Source organism: Oryzias latipes, chromosome 16 (assembly GCF_053564925.1).
Source record: "Oryzias latipes strain Hd-rR chromosome 16, Olatipes_Hd-rR_3.1".
NCBI lineage: Eukaryota > Metazoa > Chordata > Actinopteri > Beloniformes > Adrianichthyidae > Oryzias > Oryzias latipes.
The window spans coordinates 23,008,916-23,027,953 of NC_136252.1; the positions used below are offsets into that span (position 1 = coordinate 23,008,916).

General features: G+C 36.9%; 1 protein-coding gene across 2 annotated transcripts; it reads left to right on the top strand.

Moving 5' to 3' along the window:
• The first annotated feature begins 7,954 nt into the window (after nt 1-7,954).
• Nucleotides 7,955-17,548, top strand: slc2a3b (solute carrier family 2 member 3b). Of its 2 annotated transcripts, XM_023964455.2 has the most exons (12): nt 7,959-8,288; nt 8,526-8,659; nt 8,849-8,973; nt 12,508-12,612; nt 12,802-12,962; nt 13,142-13,382; nt 13,480-13,642; nt 13,830-14,017; nt 15,197-15,301; nt 15,390-15,491; nt 15,596-15,799; nt 15,887-17,548. In XM_023964455.2, exons 3-12 carry the CDS (start codon nt 8,950-8,952, stop codon nt 16,136-16,138), a joined length of 1,545 nt encoding a protein of 514 aa, XP_023820223.1. In that variant the 5' UTR covers nt 7,959-8,288; nt 8,526-8,659; nt 8,849-8,949; the 3' UTR covers nt 16,139-17,548. The 2 variants fall into 2 exon arrangements, with proteins under 2 accessions (XP_023820224.1, XP_023820223.1); XM_023964456.2 differs by lacking the exon at nt 8,526-8,659 and having other exon boundaries at nt 7,955-8,288.
• The last annotated feature ends 1,490 nt before the right edge of the window (nt 17,549-19,038 follow it).

The following is a 19,038-nucleotide window of genomic DNA, read 5'->3' on the forward strand; positions in this document are numbered from 1 at the left end:
TACAGGCTAAAAGGAGTTTGGAAAAAAATATTTTAAGGGCAATTTTTTTCTTTTGTATGCAATCAGACTCAATTATCCTACAAAATATATTTTCTTTTATTCTTTCCCTGTTAAACTAAATATGCTATAGACGTGCACCTACCTATAGTTTTTTAAAGCTTATTCGATAAACTGAACCCTTTGGTACCGAATGCCATTGCTCACTCTTTTAACATTTTTCTCCTCAGTTTAAAAGAGTAAGACCAGACTTACATTTTTGTCTCAAAAATGTGTTCAACCAACAATACACAATTTTAATGATCAATAACTTCAAAATACTTTTTTATTATTATTTAGCAAGTGCGGAGAATTATGTAGTGGTTGACAAGTAGGAAGTGTTTCGGTTTTCGGCTTACGTTTTTTATATAAAAAAAACTACAACAACGGAATGTTTTTTAATATTTCTTTTTACACATTTAGGGCCAATTATAAGAGGTTTTCACAGTTTAATAGCCGTGTATCTGCTGAATTATAAATCTCTTAGGTAATGACTTTTATTTTGAAATGGAGCTCTGCAAACGCAGAAAACTCCATCAATCTTTTCTTTATAACACTTTAAACATTAAATCAAAGCATTTACAGATGAATCAGTACAGTCAGATACTCAACAAGGAAATCAAAGGTGTCCTATCTACGAAAAGCTAAACATTATGTTGAAACAGAACCCAGCAAAAAATAAAGCTGTTTTCAGTATTATTGTGAATGCCCATTGTTTTCATGTTTTTCCATATTTTTATACTGTAGTAAAATTAACCAGTTAAAGCAAGTAAAAAAGGTTATGCTGCTCCTGAAATCAGGAAGAAAATCAAATCTTTACTATAGATTTAAACAATTTAGAAATAGTCTCTGGTCCTGAAATTTGTGAAAGATATTGCACCAATAGAGATTCCATAATGTAGTTTGTAGATCTTTGCAGTGTAGTGTTGTGCAGTCTGGTGGCTGTGGGGAGGAAGTGCTCTTTCCCATGGCGGTTGGGTGTACTGGTCTGATAGCGTAAGTGCTCTTCAGATCCTCCACACAGCATGGGTAAGGAAGTGGGAGGGATGATGGATGAAAGTTTTACCAGCATCATTCTGCCTGCTGCCTCCTTTATTGGTGTTTGATGGGCAGCCTTAGACAGAGTCAGGCTCTAAGAACCATTTTGTTAAGTCTCTTGCTGTCTTTTCTGACTCCCTCCCCCCCGTGAACACAACAGCATAGAGAATTGCTCCACACACCAAAAGACCTCAGTCTCCTCAGCAGGGGGAGACAACGTTGGCCCTTTCTTTAAAGGCATCAGTGTCATCACTCCAGATCAGTTCTTTGTTTAGATGTTCTGTAAATGTTTCAGTCTAAGAAATTCAGGTTTATCTTGCTTTCCTTTCGAAATAATGGACACAGATTTGTCATCTCGCATCAAAAGCAGGAGTTTTGAATGCTTCTGAAATCAGACTCATTGCTGAACAGATGCCTGTAGCTTTGGATGCTTTGAAATGCATTGATGTCAAACCAAACTGTATGTTGTTGCTCAGCCATCAACCAATTAAGGTCAAAATAAATACATTTTAGAATAATTTATAAGACATTTTCTTGTAAAAAAAAAAGTGATAGATTTAAAGCATCTTCCTCCAGATCTCCAGAGGTTATTCTGGACGTTCCTCTGAATGAAGTGGTAGATATGTGGGCCTGGGTTATGGCTGTTCAACTGTAAAGCACCTGTATCCAACAGGCTGTAAGCACCAGATCATGACTTTTGCACCATTGTGCAGATGCAAAGTCTCCCAGGAAGTGATGTTCTTGAACTAGACTGTAAAATAGCGTTTTCTTTTGTTTTTTTTACCAAGACACTTAACCCTTAAAGTCAACTTTCTATTGTGTTGCGGATGGAGTCCCCACAGGAACAAATTAAGCCAACATCCCAGACCTCCGGACATTGTCCAGACATTTATCATAAAATTATAAAGGCCAATAATCTGCTCTTGATGCAAGCAGAAAACCAAGGAGGCTGGACTGTCTGGCATTCATTGATCTTATTAAAAAGAAATGCGATGGGATAGTGCTGAGCAGCTTCCAGGCTCCATGGATCCATGACTCGTGAGGAAACATTAGAAACAAAATGATCAAGTTTACCATAGATCTAAACAAACTATCCATCAGTAGTAGTATACAAAGTATTTTTGGAGACCTTTCTCCCAGAATCCCTACAAAAACTATCGCAGAAAGCCTTGAGTCAGAGCAGAAAAGCTCATCAGATACTGCACACCAGATTCAACATTTAATGTAGAAGAAAACAAGAGGTCTGAGATAACACAAAAACCATAAAGTCAAATCTGGATACTAGAACACAAGTTGCAAATACTAAACAGAACTTACATTGTTTTCAGCAAGAACTTGAAGCAGTATATCATAAAATTATGAGTTTCTAGAGTCCTTTCTAAGTTATAAGTCTTCTGTAAGTTTCTGTAAATAAGCGCTGCAGTTCAGCCATACTGGATCTTAAACTAAGTCAAATAAAAATATTTGTCAAACTGAGACAGCAGACAGAATATTCGCACTTCTTTTGGCATCTAGATTGCTCACAGGTGCCCATTATTAAACTAATCACAAAACCTATCAAAGTAATTGCACGCACCAGTCTTAATTGAAGGGAAGTAATTACAGAGAATACATATACAAGAAGTACTTTATTTCTTTCAAATGTTTTGTCTGTCTTTTGATATAAAACTATTTTTTGCAGTACAAGCACAGTACCATATTTAAATGTTCAGAGAAATAAATCAAATATTGTGACATTGTGTTATATCTCCTCAGAACTATTAGTATCGCAGTGAATGATAAACAGACAGTATCGTAAAAAAATAACTGACAGTTTGATCAGTATTGACACAGCCTCATCACTCTGAAGCAGGCCAGATCCACACATGAACAAACCTTCCTAAACCCCAAATCTACTCTTTACCAGTGTTATTGGTGTTACCACTGAAATGAGAAAACCTATGGCTGAAATAATAGTTATTTATGTCATGCTAATGAAATTTTAGAAGCTGAAGCATTTACAGCAAATGTAGAAAACATTTATCTAATTTGATTTAGACTTTTTAAACAAATATAAAATTGAATCATTTTTTTAACATTAGTTCTTCCATGAATGGATTGTCAGAAACTGTCACTAAAGTTCATCTTTGGGTTCAGAAGTGATAAAAAATGACAGGAATACGCTGAGATTATCTGTGTTTACTGGGTTGGAGAAAATTAATATTCAGTTCCATAATCACCAGTTTTGTGCAAGTAACTTTGAACTATAAAACTGTAATTCTTTACAAATTACTTGAAATACCTGCAGCAGTAGAATTTAACATCTGAAGTAAGGAATGTACTGCCAAGTCTTTCACATAGTGGAGCATTAAGGTTTTATGAGAATTACAAACTATACTGTTTATTTTTAGTAAAATGAAAATATTGGTTGCGCAGTTGCGCCCTTGGCATTGGTCTGTTTAGACAAGAAAAGTAATAATATGAGCAAATGTCTTTGAAAAAAAAAAAGAAGAGTAAAAACTAAACCTGAAGCTCAAGTGCCTCAGAGAAAAGAGAATGAGAAAACTACTGCTACATTGAGACAACCAAGAGGGAAGCAAGGAGAAGGGAAGAACTCAACAAAAGCACAAAATTAGGTCTCATAGGTTTAATGACAGCAAGTCACTAATTAGAAAGGGAAAAAATCAAGACAACAAACATAAGACAAAACTCCTCAAAGAAACACTGAACAAGAATGGAAAAACACACAGCACACCACCACTGAAGATCAAACCAGCAATGACTATAAGTGCAGGCTGCCATAATAGTCCCCAGGCCAACCACACAAGAGGATGGGGTCCATCAGGAGAAGCTACTGCCAACCTGCACAGAAATCAAAATAAAGAACCCAAAAACAAAAATCCACAACAATAACCATGACAAGTAACTAATAAAAGAAGGTTGAAATGTCAGCAGGTAGCTCACAAAAGGAATGTAAAAACGACAATGGTTTACTTAAAAGTAACAAAAACAGAGAATTAGTCCCACTCCAATCATCTTTTGATGTACCGCAAAGTCGTTCCGTCTTCTAATTATGATTATGGCAATTTTAGTCAAAATCAAAACACCTGTGTTGATTTCTAGAGCATAGTTTCTGCAGAGAGGCAGGAGTTCATTAGAAGTTAGACAACTGCAAGTCTGAGTTGTGGGCAGGACCACTGCCATGGAGCAACCCTCCCCGTCCCCTCTCTCCGTTGCTGAGAGCTTGGAGCAGTGAGCTTGTGGCCAGAGTATTTTCTACGTAACAAATTTGCTCTTTTTCTAACATCATGTTTTTGTCCTCTACTGATTTACAACAATCTGAATAAGAAAAAGCTCAGAAATGTTATTTTACTTTTTTTTCATTATATATGTCCTCCATCAAAAAAGGATCATGTTTAAAACACCCAAAAAACTTTTTTTTTTTTCATAGGGGTTCTTTAAAGTGTTATGTTCTATGAAAGCTAAGAGGAAATTTTGTGATTGTCATATTTGTTTAATGATCTGTTTTTATCCTCCTAAAATGCATTATGGTCCATCTTCTTTGAACAATTACACTTTGGGTGGTACATCTGTTGTGATGCAGTTACTGCTCACAATGAATAAAATCTTAGTTCAAAGTCATTATTACTGCCTTACACTACTTGGTAATGACAAATCATAATGATGAGTTACTCCCAACACTGATCATCACAAACGGATGTTTTGAAAGACATTTTTGAGCATAAAGAAAAAGTGACGCAAGAAGAGTATCTAGCAAAGTGTTCAGGAAATGATTGCAAGCCATGTCAAGTCCTTTGAAATGACATGCAGTGGTGCGTTTATTACTATCATCATTTCCTTTAGTATCTGACTTCCTGTGCCACTCTTAGAGATCCAGTGGTGTGCTTATTTTCATCGTTGTAAGATGCTTCCGTTTTTCTTTGCTTGAGACACCAAATGAGATCCTAACAGACAAGGTAGTAGTTTAAGGAAAAAAAGTGTCTTTATTCAAACACTTTAAGGATTCCAGAGAACCAGATGAGATGTTTGTGACAATGTTACTTCCTTTCTTTGTGCGTGGGAGGGTTTACTTACCCAGTTTCAAAATGAAATCACTCAATTCTATGGTAGTTTAGAAAAGGGAAGAGGTCATGATTGGAGTCACTTTTTCGGTTTATTACTTTGTTTGTTTTTTGTCATGGAAATTTACGGTCGGTTTAAAATTAGGCTCTACAGAATTTTTCTGTACTGAATGTGCTGTTACAACAAATATATCTTAATAAACTTTTCTTTTTTGTGATTTATCAAAGTTTATTGCTTAGTGTTTGCGATTAAAAGACCTAAGTGAATGTGTTTGATGTCAAACTCTCTTCTGGATCCAAACTGCTGTGATAACAAAGTGAAGAAACATTGCAGTCCCTATAAGTGCATTTATTTTCAGACATAGTGCTTATATTTAAGTAACTTTAAAAAAGTAAAATGCCGAAGACTCAGTACCCTTAAAAGAAAATAAATACTGCTTGTAGGCTAAATTTATTTTATGCGTTGCTTCATTTAACTCATTTTTCCAAATCCAAACATGACAGACTCAAAAAAGATGATGACATTACAGAAACTAATTGTTGAAAAAAAAAAACATGCACGGGGCACTGGGTACAAACAGGCTCCAAGTTTTAGTCTCTATACAGATCTGTGCATTTCCAATAAAAGAGTAAACTACTGATGCATATTTCACAAGTTTTTCTTGTACGTAAACTAAATGTGAGATTTTTAAAACATTGTCTAATGGCAAATTTGACATGTATAAGCATATTGCCATACCAAATTGCACATTATATAATTATGGTACATTTTAAATACCATTATTCTATGTATCGAAAAAGGCTTATATTCACTTAAAATTCAGTAAGAACTTTTAATTTTTTCTGATTCGAGAGTCATTTTCAGCTAAGGTTATCTGTTCATCACGAGATGCTCTTATGGATTAAAAAAATATGAAGGCAGCTACCGTAAATTAATGTGTTTTTCTATAAATTTTTACGCAAAATAAACAGATAATCTTACCTGGTTTGCATATGTATTACCTTACTACATGTAGGCAGTGATAATATAGTTGTGAAGCTAACCTCAACACCTTTTTTGTTGTCTTTCATCCTATGATCAAGTATAACCAAGAAGCATGTCTTCTCCAATCCCTTTCTAGCTGGTTTAGGAAAGCACCTTAAAAAGATGTTATAATCCACATGACAGCAGATTGCTATATATAGTTCATTAATATAAAACTTTACCTTTTAAATTAAAGTGTCTTTTGTGAAAAATCAAACAAAAACGTACACAAAAAAACTCACTTTAAAGCTGCTTTCAAAGCATTAAAGTCCCACTCCAATCACCTTTTGATCCATTGTAAAAGCATTCTCAGTGGTCTTACAGTCATGACTGTGCCATTAGCCTGCAGCACCTCACAACACCAACTAACATTACAGATGCAACAAAAATGACAAACAATATTGGGGCTATCCAGCTGTACTGTTTTGAGCCAGATTCCAGCTCAGAGGAGAAAAACAAACATGTACGTAAATCTATTTATCTGCAATCCATCAGACTGAAGCAAAGACGGGAGCTTGTAGCCGGCTCATTGTAGTTTGTACGTAACCACTAAAAGCTTTAGTAAACTGCATTTTTTCATCTACTTCTGATTCACAACAATTTGAATAAAGAAATACTCTGCAATGGAATTTTAATCCTAATTATTTTTAATTGAATGTCCTCTATCATGAAAAGAAATGCCACAAGAACCTGTTAAAAATAAAAACATAACTTTCATCAAAGTCAGTTATTATGCCCTTTATTATCCGAAGAAAGTCTAATATGTTTTGCTATTTTATGGAAGGAAGCTCTATGTTCTTGCACCCACCCTCTTATTTTGATCTAAAAATACCCACCAAAGTTTCTCCAAATATATCATTTTTTTGCCTTTTTGTTTGCCAAAAGCTGCAGAGCATCTATGGATCAATGTCTGAATAATTAGTTGGTGGGCAGCAGCTCCAGGTTATAATGTAAAAGATGCTTCATTATTTCATTATTTACTGAGGACATAGTGAAATAATAAAGCAGATTCAGAATCCCTGCCTCTTACCAGACATGTCACAATTCTTGGTTTAAAACTGTATGTTACACTATTGAACTGAGTTGTAGGGAAAGTGAACTGTTGCATCTCTACTGCACATCTTTGCACATGTTTACGTTTAAATTGTCAAACATGTATTGTACTAAATTAATTATATTTAATATATGAAAAACATTTTTGTGAATTTCTTTTGTTGTTGTTTTGTAATACACAATTGACCAAAATTGAAAACCACCTATCTGCTATTTCTTAGATTTTGAGTATGTTGAGAGTAGTTGAAGAAGTAAATCCTGCCCCTTTTTTGACATAAAGGTCACAAGCCAAAAACCTCCTATATCAGCATTGACTTCAATATTTTTTTTTTCTTGTTACCTTAAAAAATGTATTTTATTTAGATATGAGGTTCTGGCCATCAAAACCGTGACCCAAAAATCAAGGTTTGAACCTCATGCACATCTTCTGGATTCATCAGCCTCTTCCAAAAGGCTTTTCATATGTGCAAAGCTCTGCTTCTTTATTCTTCTGACCTTGTTTTTTCTCATTTTCATCTGAGTAAGTTGACAGAACAGCGTTGGCATAAAAATGCATGGAAACAATCAGACTCCAGCAAATCTTTGTAGAATGCAGAATTTGCTAAATTCCTGAATGAGCTTTAGTGGGCTGTAGAGATTAGAACAAAGGGAGAATTAGAAGGGCTCCCCCTTTGTTTACCTCCCACTGAGCCCGTCTCATGATGTGTGTGTGACCAGGCTTTAGCCGACCCCTGCCCTGCGCACGCGGGCTTTGTCGTCGCGCCCCCGGTGGGTCACCAGCCGCTGCACACAGAGCCTCCCTTCAGCGTCCACTGCACGCGTTCGCCGCAGCACGTCCCATCCATTCGGGAAAACACATGTTGCAAAATGACCCGAGGCTACCCGAAGTGATTCTCGGCTGAAAGGGAAAGATTACGCACGGTGATGCTCACAGATGAATGTGACGAATGAGCGCGCGCTGCGGCGCACGCATCCTGGATTCTGAAGAGCAGATAAAAAGGCGGTGATCACATAAGTAATTTCACAACAGGAAGAGCCGCACGAGGTTGTTTAGAGCGAAATCATTCTGCATAACGGTAGAGAATCTTTGCTTTTCCACACAATGTTCATGTGCTTTACTAGCAATATTACTTACTAACACTATTCCTCTAACTTACTGGATGGAGAACTTCGCTTCTCATTGTTGGTCAAAAAGCTTCGTTTTTGCCTTTCTTGATTTGGCATTAACTTTTCAAAATAAGACATTTTTGTTTTGACGTATATACCCTATATATCTTTAGATTGTTTTCATTTGAAGTTTGTTTTTCTTTTAGTCAGATTAGGAGGGTTGATACGGAAGTGTAGGGAGGAGTTTCGTTTAAGTTTATACTCGGATGCTTTCGTCAGTGCTGAAAAGGGCCCTCAGCTGTACGTGTGCATCAGAGAAACTGGCATCTCAGTCAATTAGGTGAGGCATTTTTTTCTGCTAATGTAATATCCATTAATGCTGAAATACTTTCCATTGTAAACCATTAGCATCTTTTATGATATTTGACGCGTGAGGATGAGCGCAGCATTTGTCTTTCTTGAGACAGAATTGAAATAATTCTGCCAAAATTTTGTCACTTTATTTTGTATTTTTAATCTTTTCTTTTAGGTATTTTCTGTTTGCTAATTGTTGGGAGGTGTGTTTCTGAATCGGAGGAGCTAAATTTGGACGCAGCAGTGTTTATCTAAAGATCGACCACAAAAATCAAGATGCAGCAGTTGGAGGATGACAAGGTAACTATTATAGTTTTTACATTGTTTCATAGTAGCAGGACTTTAAGATATATTTTTAAAATGAGAATTCTTGTCTTTTTATCAAAGCAACCTTGAGTGGGCGCATTAATCACAAGGAATGTTGCAGCTCAGAGAACTGTAACCCAGATTTTTGAATTCTGTCTTCTGTACTTTTCCACTTTGGTAGAGTGGAACCTGTCGGTGAGTGCTGAGCACCTCAGGACATGACTAAGAGAATGAGACTTACAAACAGGACTGTAGGGTGGCAAGCTAGAACTTGTTTGTCTTTTACCATTCTGCCTTCAACTGCACAAAAGAGTCAGGATATGCAGAAGTGTTGTACTTCTAAGGGTTTAAAAAAAAATAATGTTGTTAGTCAATGTATGTCTTGACATGCTTCAGAAGAACTTGCAGAATGTTTTTGCATTTACAAGCTGTTTCTGCTGAATGAATTTTGTAAGACCAAAATTTACCAGCACTTGCTTCATTTGGATGGATGTTACCTAAGATTGTTGGTTACTGTTGCAAGATGGCATGATGGTGGAACTTATGGGTTTGAAATATTCCATCAGGTTTTTAACTTATTCATGTTTTTATTATTTGAATTAGAAAAAAAAACATAAACCAAAAGTTTAAGTGTAGAATAAGAGGGAAACTGCAGTTTAGGTCCTTAAAATATCTGAGCTGTTGCATATTTGGAAAGTTCATTCATGAGAGGATTTGATGTTTTTTCAGAAAAATAACATGTTTTCTTTTCCACACCACAACTTTTCTTTAAATTAAGGACTTTCAAATTAGCTTTATGTATACAAGTTATTCTTTTACAAAGGAAGGCAGGATAACATTTGTTTCAACCACTAGATTGCATTAGGTCTGGTAATGTTTTTTCAAGCCTGTGCAGTACATTTTCCTGGCATATAAAAAGCTAAGATCGATAAATGTCCTTTTAGTTTTCCTAAAGTTCTGCCTCAATGGATACAAAACCAATAGGAATAAACTAGAACTCAGAACGAGCTGTTTTGAAAGTAGCTTTTCGACTGTAGTTTTAACTTCTTCCAAAGAACTTTTGGAGCTGCACAACAGGGATGAAGGTTCGTGCAATTTCCTGTGAGGCCTTGTTGCCAAATGTGCATGAACTCCTAATGCCGTGAACCAGGCCATGAAGAAATAATAATGCAAAGTTCCTCTGGTGTAATGTTAAACATGCATTTATCTTTACTCTAATGCAGCTGTATAATCACTATAATCAGTTTATAACTGTATTACATGGGGAATGTAACAGTGGGTGTTGAGCAACATGGGCTTGGCTGTTGATTTTACATGGAAGCTACATGAGACATGTATAAACAGACTTATGCAGAGCAATGGCTGCATATTTGAGCAAGCACATGACTCACAGCATGTCAGGGATACATCTTCTAAGCTATCATCTTCTACATGGGCTGAGCTGGACCCTCCTTTTTTTGACTAGCTGGAATAGATTACCGATAATGGTTATTTTTAAGATGCAGCCACAATGTTTAAAACTCTGACAACAGGTTAAAATTTCAGAATCATCCAAACACAGAAATCACAAGTTCATTTTTAATGAATGTCATCGTTTACCTATCTTCATTGTAATGAATTCCAGTATTTACAAGTATTTTCAAGTATTTTACTTACTGTTCTCAGTTGCTAGTTGAAATCATTTCTATTTTTATTTTCATAGTTTTTTTGTCCCCTTTTCTCTATAAATTATCCTGAGTAGCCAGATCTTTGCGTTTTCACATGTCTTTTGGAAAATAAGTGCAGCATGTTTGCCACAAAGGAGAAATAATAAAAAATGAAAGTGGCACAAACACTTTGCCACAAACACGAGCATTTTTGGAGTCAACCATGTATACAAGGCAATTGATGCCATAAAGACTTTAAATATAGATAGTTTATATAAAAAATATTCATGTTCATGCTACTGCCTACCTATGTAGCCACAAGGGGTCCCAGGTCTGGATCTCCCTGTGCTGGTCCCCAGCCCGGATAAAATACAGGGTTGGTTCAGGAAGGGCATCCGGGGTAAAACTCTGCCAAACCGAATGTGTTGATCAGTGACAGGTGATTCGCTGTAGCCACCCCTGAGGGGATCTGTAGGAAGGGGAACAACAAACCCGTGGTGAAAATGTATGTTAAACTGTGGTTGAAATACTCCCAAATTGTAAAAAGTACTTTTTAGTGTCACAATCTCCTTGTTAAACTCAAAAGCCTGTTTAAACCTCAGGTTTTTAAAAAACAAACAAACATTTTCTTATACAATTTAACTAAGAAAACAAAACTTCAAAGACCATAAAAGGGAGAGATGGTTGCAAAACTGTTAAATTGGATTACATTGGAATATAGTGTAAAACTTAACGACCCAAAGGTCTAATTTCTGCACATTTTAGCCGTGTTTAGATGCTCTTCCATTTACAATTCACAATTTCCTCCTGCATCCTTTCTGATCCATGAGGGAAAGTTAACGGGCGTCTGAAGTGAGCATCAGCAAACAATGTGCACTGTTTTTCTATTGCTAATGATTTTTTCCTGGAAGTGGAACGTCTGGTTCTTGGCTGACTTAAAAAGGATTGGCGGCATTAAAGAACAGGCTGCTTGTGCAGGGGGAGTATACAGACTTTTGAATTCGCGGTCAACTTGTTCCTCGTGTTGAGGCATTTTGTTTTTTAATAACACACTTCAGTGACTTCTATGATGTTTGAGCGCCACTGCACTTAATCTGTGGAGATAGTCATATCATGTCTTGTAACGAAACAGAGACAGACTTCTCTGCACTTGTCTTGATAGCCTTGTTTCTGTGTAGTAATTCGCGTCATGGATGTTTTGCTGACAATAATCCGTCAGTTTCATGACTTCAACCATCATTTTAGCGTTGTATCAGGATGTGGATTAAATGTAGGTATTTTGACTTTGAGCCAAATGTGACTTAACTTCTGCGTAGTCCTTAGAAAGCTGAATCAGGAAGAAAAAGAACACATGGTTATTAGTTCAGCACTTAATTCAAAATGAAACTTAAACTTGGGATTTCCATTCTTGGCTTGCTGCTCATTTGGATCCACAGCATCAATATAAAATGTGTTCAGTTTAGCTTTGGCAGGCAAAATTAAATTTCACACCCCAGCAAACTACAATGCAACCAATCATTATTAGGTGCATTACTGAGTTATTATGAGCTAAGCCCACTTTAATTAATAAACCAGCAGGAGAAAACATTCATTTACTCAGGCTGTCTTTAGCTACTTACAAAACAAAATCTCTGAGTAATACACCGGGAAGCATTTGTATTTTTTGTAACCTGCTTTCAGAACAGTGGTGCAGCTGATAATACGGCGATCTGAGAACAAGGGGTGTTAGCAGCTGTAGAAAGGCTCATTGTGTGTAATCGGCAGTGTCATTGTAAACAACAGCAGCTTTGTTTGGCCTGTGATACGCCTCTCAAACCCAGCAAAAGCTTTATCGGTTTGCTGCAGTCATTTTTTCATGACTTATCTTTTTCTTTTTCCACAGCCCAAGAAGAAGGTGACTCCTTACCTTCTGTACTGTGTTTCTACAGCAGTCATTGGCTCACTGCAGTTTGGCTACAACACAGGGGTCATCAATGCACCTGAGCAGGTGTGTGAGTTTATCCCATAATATATTCTGCAAGATTTTTCAGTTTGACAGACAGGAAGCTGCTGCCTGAAATTAGCCTTTAAAGGCTCTCACTTTTAAGAGATGTCACAACAATGCCCTCCTGTGGATGCATTTTAAAAGACCCGCTGTTATAAATGCATTTCATTTGTCATTCTTGCTGTTTTCCAGAAACTGCGACAGTTTTTTCAAAATGTGTCTACGGATCGGTATGGCGAGCCTTTCAGCCAGGGAACGATTACTACAGTGTGGAGCTTTGCTGTTGCCATCTTTAGTGTGGGAGGCATGATCGGGTCCTTCTCTGTTGGAACCATGGTGAATATATTTGGCAGGTAGGAACAGCAGGAGCAAAGAGTACAAAGAAAACTTGTCTCCTTTTTTTACTGTTGTGCTGACGTTTGAGCAAAATTTCAAAAAATTTCTCTTATTTTGTCAAAATTTGTCATATGTTTCATGCTTTTTGATTTTATCCATTTAAGTTTCTCCTCTTTATATTGTGCCTTGTCACCAGAAAAAAGTCCATGATGATCACTAATATTCTGGCCCTGGTGGGCGGCGGCCTGATGGGCCTGTCCTCCCTCACTAAGTCTTTCGAGGTGGTCATCGTTGGCCGCTTCTTCATCGGCGTGTTCTGCGGTCTGTGCACAGGCCTGACACCCATGTACGTGGGCGAAATCTCCCCCACCGCTCTGCGAGGAGCGTTCGGGACTTTGCACCAACTCGGAGTCGTCATTGGCATCCTGGTGGCACAGGTATAAGGGCGTTGTGTGGGGATTTTAGATACTGTGGATTTAAAATCACATGTTGGCACCTTTTCATGATGCCTTCACCATGTCTCCCCATGTGAAGATCTTTGGTCTGGAATTTCTGCTGGGCTCAGACGAACTGTGGCCCCTCCTGCTTGCTCTGACCATCCTGCCAGCCGTACTGCAGAGCATCATGCTGCCCTTCTGTCCTGAAAGCCCTCGCTACCTACTGATTGTCCTCAACAAGGAAGAAGAGGCAAGAAAAGGTGTGTATCAGGATAAAAATTCCCAACAATGAGACAGAATCTCTCTTTATATATGCATATTTAATGATGACTTCTGACTTATTGAACAGCACTACGCTACATGATGTTTCAAAGCCCTTTTAGTCTCTCTTTACATTATATTTTAACTATGTACCAACCCTGTCTGCATTGTTTTTTTTTTTTGCAGCACTGGTGCGTCTACGTGGCTGTGAGGATGTAGACGATGACATTCAGGAGATGAAGGAGGAAGGGATGAAGATGGCCATGGAGAAGAAAGTCACCATCCTTGAACTCTTTCGCTCCCCAAACTATCGTCAGCCGATAATCATCGCTATCATCCTGCAGCTCTCTCAGCAGCTGTCTGGCATCAATGCTGTGAGTCGACATCACGTCTCTTGATAGAGCAATGTGGTAGAGATAACACACCGCATGTCAGTCTATGTTAATTTCAGGAGCGGCGTTTAATCTCAGAAGCATTCTCCGAGCTGATATCATTTTTTTGAAAAGCACATGACAAGAGATTCGTCTTGGCTTGGGCCTGAGGCTGAGTGAGGCAGACACAAGAGACAGAGACACTCACAGAGGAGCTTAATAAGTTCACATAACCTGCCTGACAGAATTCATTAGCAGCTCTTGCATTGGACTTGACAGCTACAGTGAAGCAGCTGCAGCCTGAAGCTATAGAAGCTCTGACATCTATTGATCCCCAACAAGAACATTAACACTCATGACCTTTAACATTCACCAGCCAGGCGGGAATCCATGTTAATGTAAGGTGGCCTCGATGGATTTTGTTGTTAGAGTCATTCAAACTTTCAACAAGTTCATTGATTATTAAAAAACAAATCCAGTTCTTCCATTAAGAAAGTCTTAGGAATGAAACTAGTTTTTTTCATGAAAGGGATTCTGGGATGTTGCTGAGGGTCCTCATAAGAGCTGCTGTCTTCAGGGCCTTCCACAACATTTCAAGAACTTGACTTTGGCATTCCATGACATTACCATGATTTCTTCTGTAACTGTTGTTTGAACAGATGGCATGCTTATGGCCATATTCATGCTGCATGACCTATTTTTTTTTAGATGTAGGTCAAGGTGGAATGATGGGTAGTTTCTACAATTCTTTGGTTAATTTAAAAGATTCTACTAGTCTAAAAATATTTTCTGCTCAGAAGAACAAAAAAACAGGTGTATTGTAAATAAGGATTTTACGTCCAACGCATTTGCAGATTTATTCCTAGCTTCCTTTTCTCTTTTACAAGCTTTTTTCCTTGAGCTTCAACTGGAACGATCCCTGTTTTTGATTAAGACAGTGGAATTGTATTATCATTTGTAAAGAAATGTTTGATCATAGATTTTCTTTTCAGAATATATCTTAAAAATTAAGTTTTAGAGCTGTGTATTTCACCAAATGTGGGCATTTTTAAGATCATGAAAGAAAACGTTTTGAACTTTATTTGGGTGAAGAATTAAATGTAATAAAATGATCAACACTGTGTTTTGTTTAACAGAGATCAACAGCAGAAAATAACAAAGACACATTTTCTCTCCATTCAGGTGTTCTACTATTCTACTGGCATATTTCAAACTGCAGGTGTGACTCAGCCGATCTACGCTACGATTGGAGCCGGAGTTGTCAATACTGTGTTTACAGTCGTTTCTGTGAGTATCTGCTGAACTTGGTCTTAATCCTAGCCCTTCTCATTCTGCTCTGACTCCAAACCGGTTTGTGTTTTTCTCCGGACATCAGCTGTTTCTGATTGAACGAGCCGGCCGGAGGACGTTGCACCTGATCGGACTTGCAGGAATGGCGATCAGTGCCCTTGTTATGACGATCTCATTGTCTTTAGTGGTAAATATGTCTGACCAAAGATCCATTAATAGAGTTGTAAAGCAAAGTTTTCCTTTCTGTTACTAAGTATAATCCCTTCTTCATTCCCATCATTTTCTGAGCAGAAGACAAACGAGTCTCTGAGTTATCTGGCAATCGTGGCTGTGTTCGGATTTGTTGCCAGTTTTGAGATGGGTCCAGGTCCCATCCCATGGTTCATTGTGGCAGAGCTCTTCTCCCAGGGTCCTCGACCCGCCGCCATGGCTGTCTCTGGCTGCTCCAACTGGACTGCCAACTTCCTTGTCGGGCTGGGTTTCCCTAAACTAGAGGTTTGTTTTTCATATTCCCAGACTCAATTACCACTAAAACATATGTGTGTGAGCTCTCAGTATTAAACATATTTCTTAATTTTCTAGGAACTTTGTGGTCCATACGTCTTCCTCATCTTTATGGTCCTTCTCATCCTCTTCTTCATTTTTACTTACCTGCGAGTTCCTGAGACAAAAGGCAGAACCTTTGACGACATTGCACAGGGATTTTCAGCCAAACCCGCTCACTCCCCGGTACCCGATTCTGTGGTCATCAGCTCTCCAGACAACAAAGAGCCAGCACCCATGTCTCCAACAGAAAAGGTCCCCATGGTGGACCTTCCTATAGAGAAACAATAAGAACTGGAGTGGAGACAGCAAGAACTTGAATAACCAGAGTTATTTATCATAACTCACATATAATTAATTTGTACAAATGCAGAATTTGTTTTTTTAATGATAAAATTGAACTTTGCCCATTTTTCTGACTTAGGATGTCCTTGATAATTGACTGAAATACCTGTAATCCAGACCAAAGCTGATTGTATTATCAGAGCTTAAAATCTAAGACATTCTTCAGGTTGGCTTTCCGCCTAGTGCCACATAAGAAGATCAACATATGTTCAAGTTCTCAAAGGTTGCAGGATTTAGGGGTTTTATGTATTGAGGTCAACCCTGAAAAGCGTTTTTAGAGCCCAGTAGTTTGACCCAAAAAAAAAAAAAAGATTCACTTGTCTGAAAAGTGCCTTGCTTCCATTTTAGAAGAAACTGCGTTTCAGGAGGTAGACAGAAAAACATGGAGGAAAAGCTGGTGATGTTCCTTTTACTTCAAAGTATTTAAAAAGAAAGGAATAATTGCAGACTGGAATGAAGTTTTTTTCTGCCTCTATTTGCTGGTCTTAACAAATTCTTAACAATTCTGCAGAAAATAAAATTGAGGACATATCATCCGCTAGATGTGCACAAAACCTCCTGAAGGTAAATTCCTTAAAATAATTCAAGCCTCTGCTTTACAGATTGGGTTTTAGAAATGAATGGAGGTCATGTCAAAAGCCATGATGCAGATGTGCCTTACATTACTTAGAGTATTTATGCTTTTTAGTATGGAAAATATATTACTGTACTTCATCTTTTTAGCTTCTCATAACTTCAGATCAAAAGTTACTGTACTAGAGGTCATAAATGTTCTCATGATTTAAAGAAGATTAACTTTTGCCAGTATAAAAAAAGACTGATAAATTAATGCACATTTTTTATAAATAATATATAGGCCAGATGAGAGTTCTTTTTTTTAAATAACACTAAAAAATATGTATTTATTTGAACGGCTGGCCTACAGACATTACCATTTAATGTATTGTTTGTCTGTGTATTTTGTAGAATGGCTGCTGCAGCACATGCTCACGCTAAGTGCTTTTAAATGTCTGTGTTTGAGCTGTTGCAGCCCTCGAATAAGCACGTTTAATAAGGAAGCACCTTTTTTTGTTGAGCTGTTTGCACTGTGGCGACTTGCACACCTCCCAGCGGTTGTGTGTTCTTGTCTTTCTCTGCATGTAAATACACTAAAGTTGTGCAGCTTCTGTCACTGCATTTCACATTTTTGTCAAATCTGTGACCTTCTCTTTGTCATGTCTTGCACTCCAAACCATTGCTATAGTGCCAGCAATTTGCTGCTTTGCAAATTCTACAATATTCACATTTGTCAGATGTATATTTTGCTCTTGTATTGTATTTTTGAGTAAATAAACACAGGCTCTAATGCCAAACATGTCTGTGAAGTTTAAAAGCTGACCATTAATTTAAAAAAGTAAAACATGAATTATTTCTAAGCATGATGGGAAAATGTGACCCAACACGAGGTCACATTTAAATAGGATCATGCTTTGCATTGAAGTAATTTTGGAAATATTTCTGCAGACACATCCCATATAGTTGACTGTTGCCCCATTCTAAACCAATAATATTCTGCAGTTACCTCATAGATACAAATAATCATTGTATTGTCTTTGTTGTTTTTTACCTAAAAAACTTCAGCAAAAAATTACTAAAAGTTTTTTTCACCTCAAAATTTAAAAAACACAATAATAAATAACACCACACGATAAATAAAAAATAGATTTTTTTAAACTTTATGTTCAGAGAAGATTATTTCTTAATAATCTTCATTATCATTAAGATTGCTTTACACTTTATTCACAATCATGCCACAAATTTATTTATTTGTCTTAGTCCTTAATTAAGAAAAAATGTATTGTAAAAGAAATTGTAAAAAAAATAAAATAATTTTTACATTTTTAATTACTGCCTTTTTGCTGCTATGAAAAAAATGATAAAAATAAATTGTAAAAAATATACTAATACTCGGCACAATTTTAAAAAACGAAAAAGGATCATCTTAGTTTTGTGTAAAACTCAAATCACAGAAAGAATTTACATTAATACCCAAATTATTTAAAGGTATTATACACAAAACGTATACTTTTTTTTTGTTTGTTTTTTACAAATTTTTCAGCAACAGAAAGAAAAAAGGAAAAACCGTCAGAGAGAGACAAAGTAATAAAAACACAACTACAGTAAATAGTTTTGAATGACTTTTTTGAATTTGAATTTTATAATTTTAGTGTTTAAATTTATGTTTATACACTAACTAACATTTTAAATTAAGCAAGCCAATGGGGAAGAAAAAAGGGTCTTTCCAAGAATTATTATTTTAAGAAAAATTTTAGTAACCAAGTTTTCTTAAAGTACTTTGCTATTGAAAAACTTAATTAGAGCATTTTCTTGCAAAACAAAAAAGATTTTTTTTGTTAAAACATTGTTTTTTTTTTAATTACTTTAAGATTCAATTTTTGCAATGAATATTTATGTTAAAATTCTACGTGCAACAACATTTCTTTCCCTTTCATTCACTTCACCTTCAGAGTACAAAATCTGAGGCAAAAGGACACATCATTGTCTGGAAAAGGGTGTCACCTAACTGTGTCAAAGGATGTCCCTGTAAAGAGACCAAAACAGTCCTACAGATCTCAGTGAACTGGAGCATGAAACCCTATTAACACCCTGCAGTACCACAGGCTGACCAATGAGTGGCGAGCATGAACCAGGAAGAGCTTCCAGCTCAGTGAGAGCATGATTAATGCATGTCTACAAACTGTCTGGATGAGCTGTGCTCACATCCAAAGGCTGGGAAAAGAGGGGAGAAATCACCAAGAAAGTGGTGATTAGACAGGAGGAGGGAAGCCACATGAAGGATGGGGAGC

Bases quoted from the DNA above. Each gene is read 5' to 3' on its own strand.
- slc2a3b (XM_023964456.2), top strand. From the start codon at position 8,950: ATGCAGCAGTTGGAGGATGACAAG. The intron at 13,643-13,829 runs GTGTGTATCAGG...TTTTTTTTGCAG, and splicing joins GGAAGAAGAGGCAAGAAAAG to CACTGGTGCGTCTACGTGGC. The intron at 15,800-15,886 runs GTTTGTTTTTCA...TTAATTTTCTAG, and splicing joins TGGGTTTCCCTAAACTAGAG to GAACTTTGTGGTCCATACGT.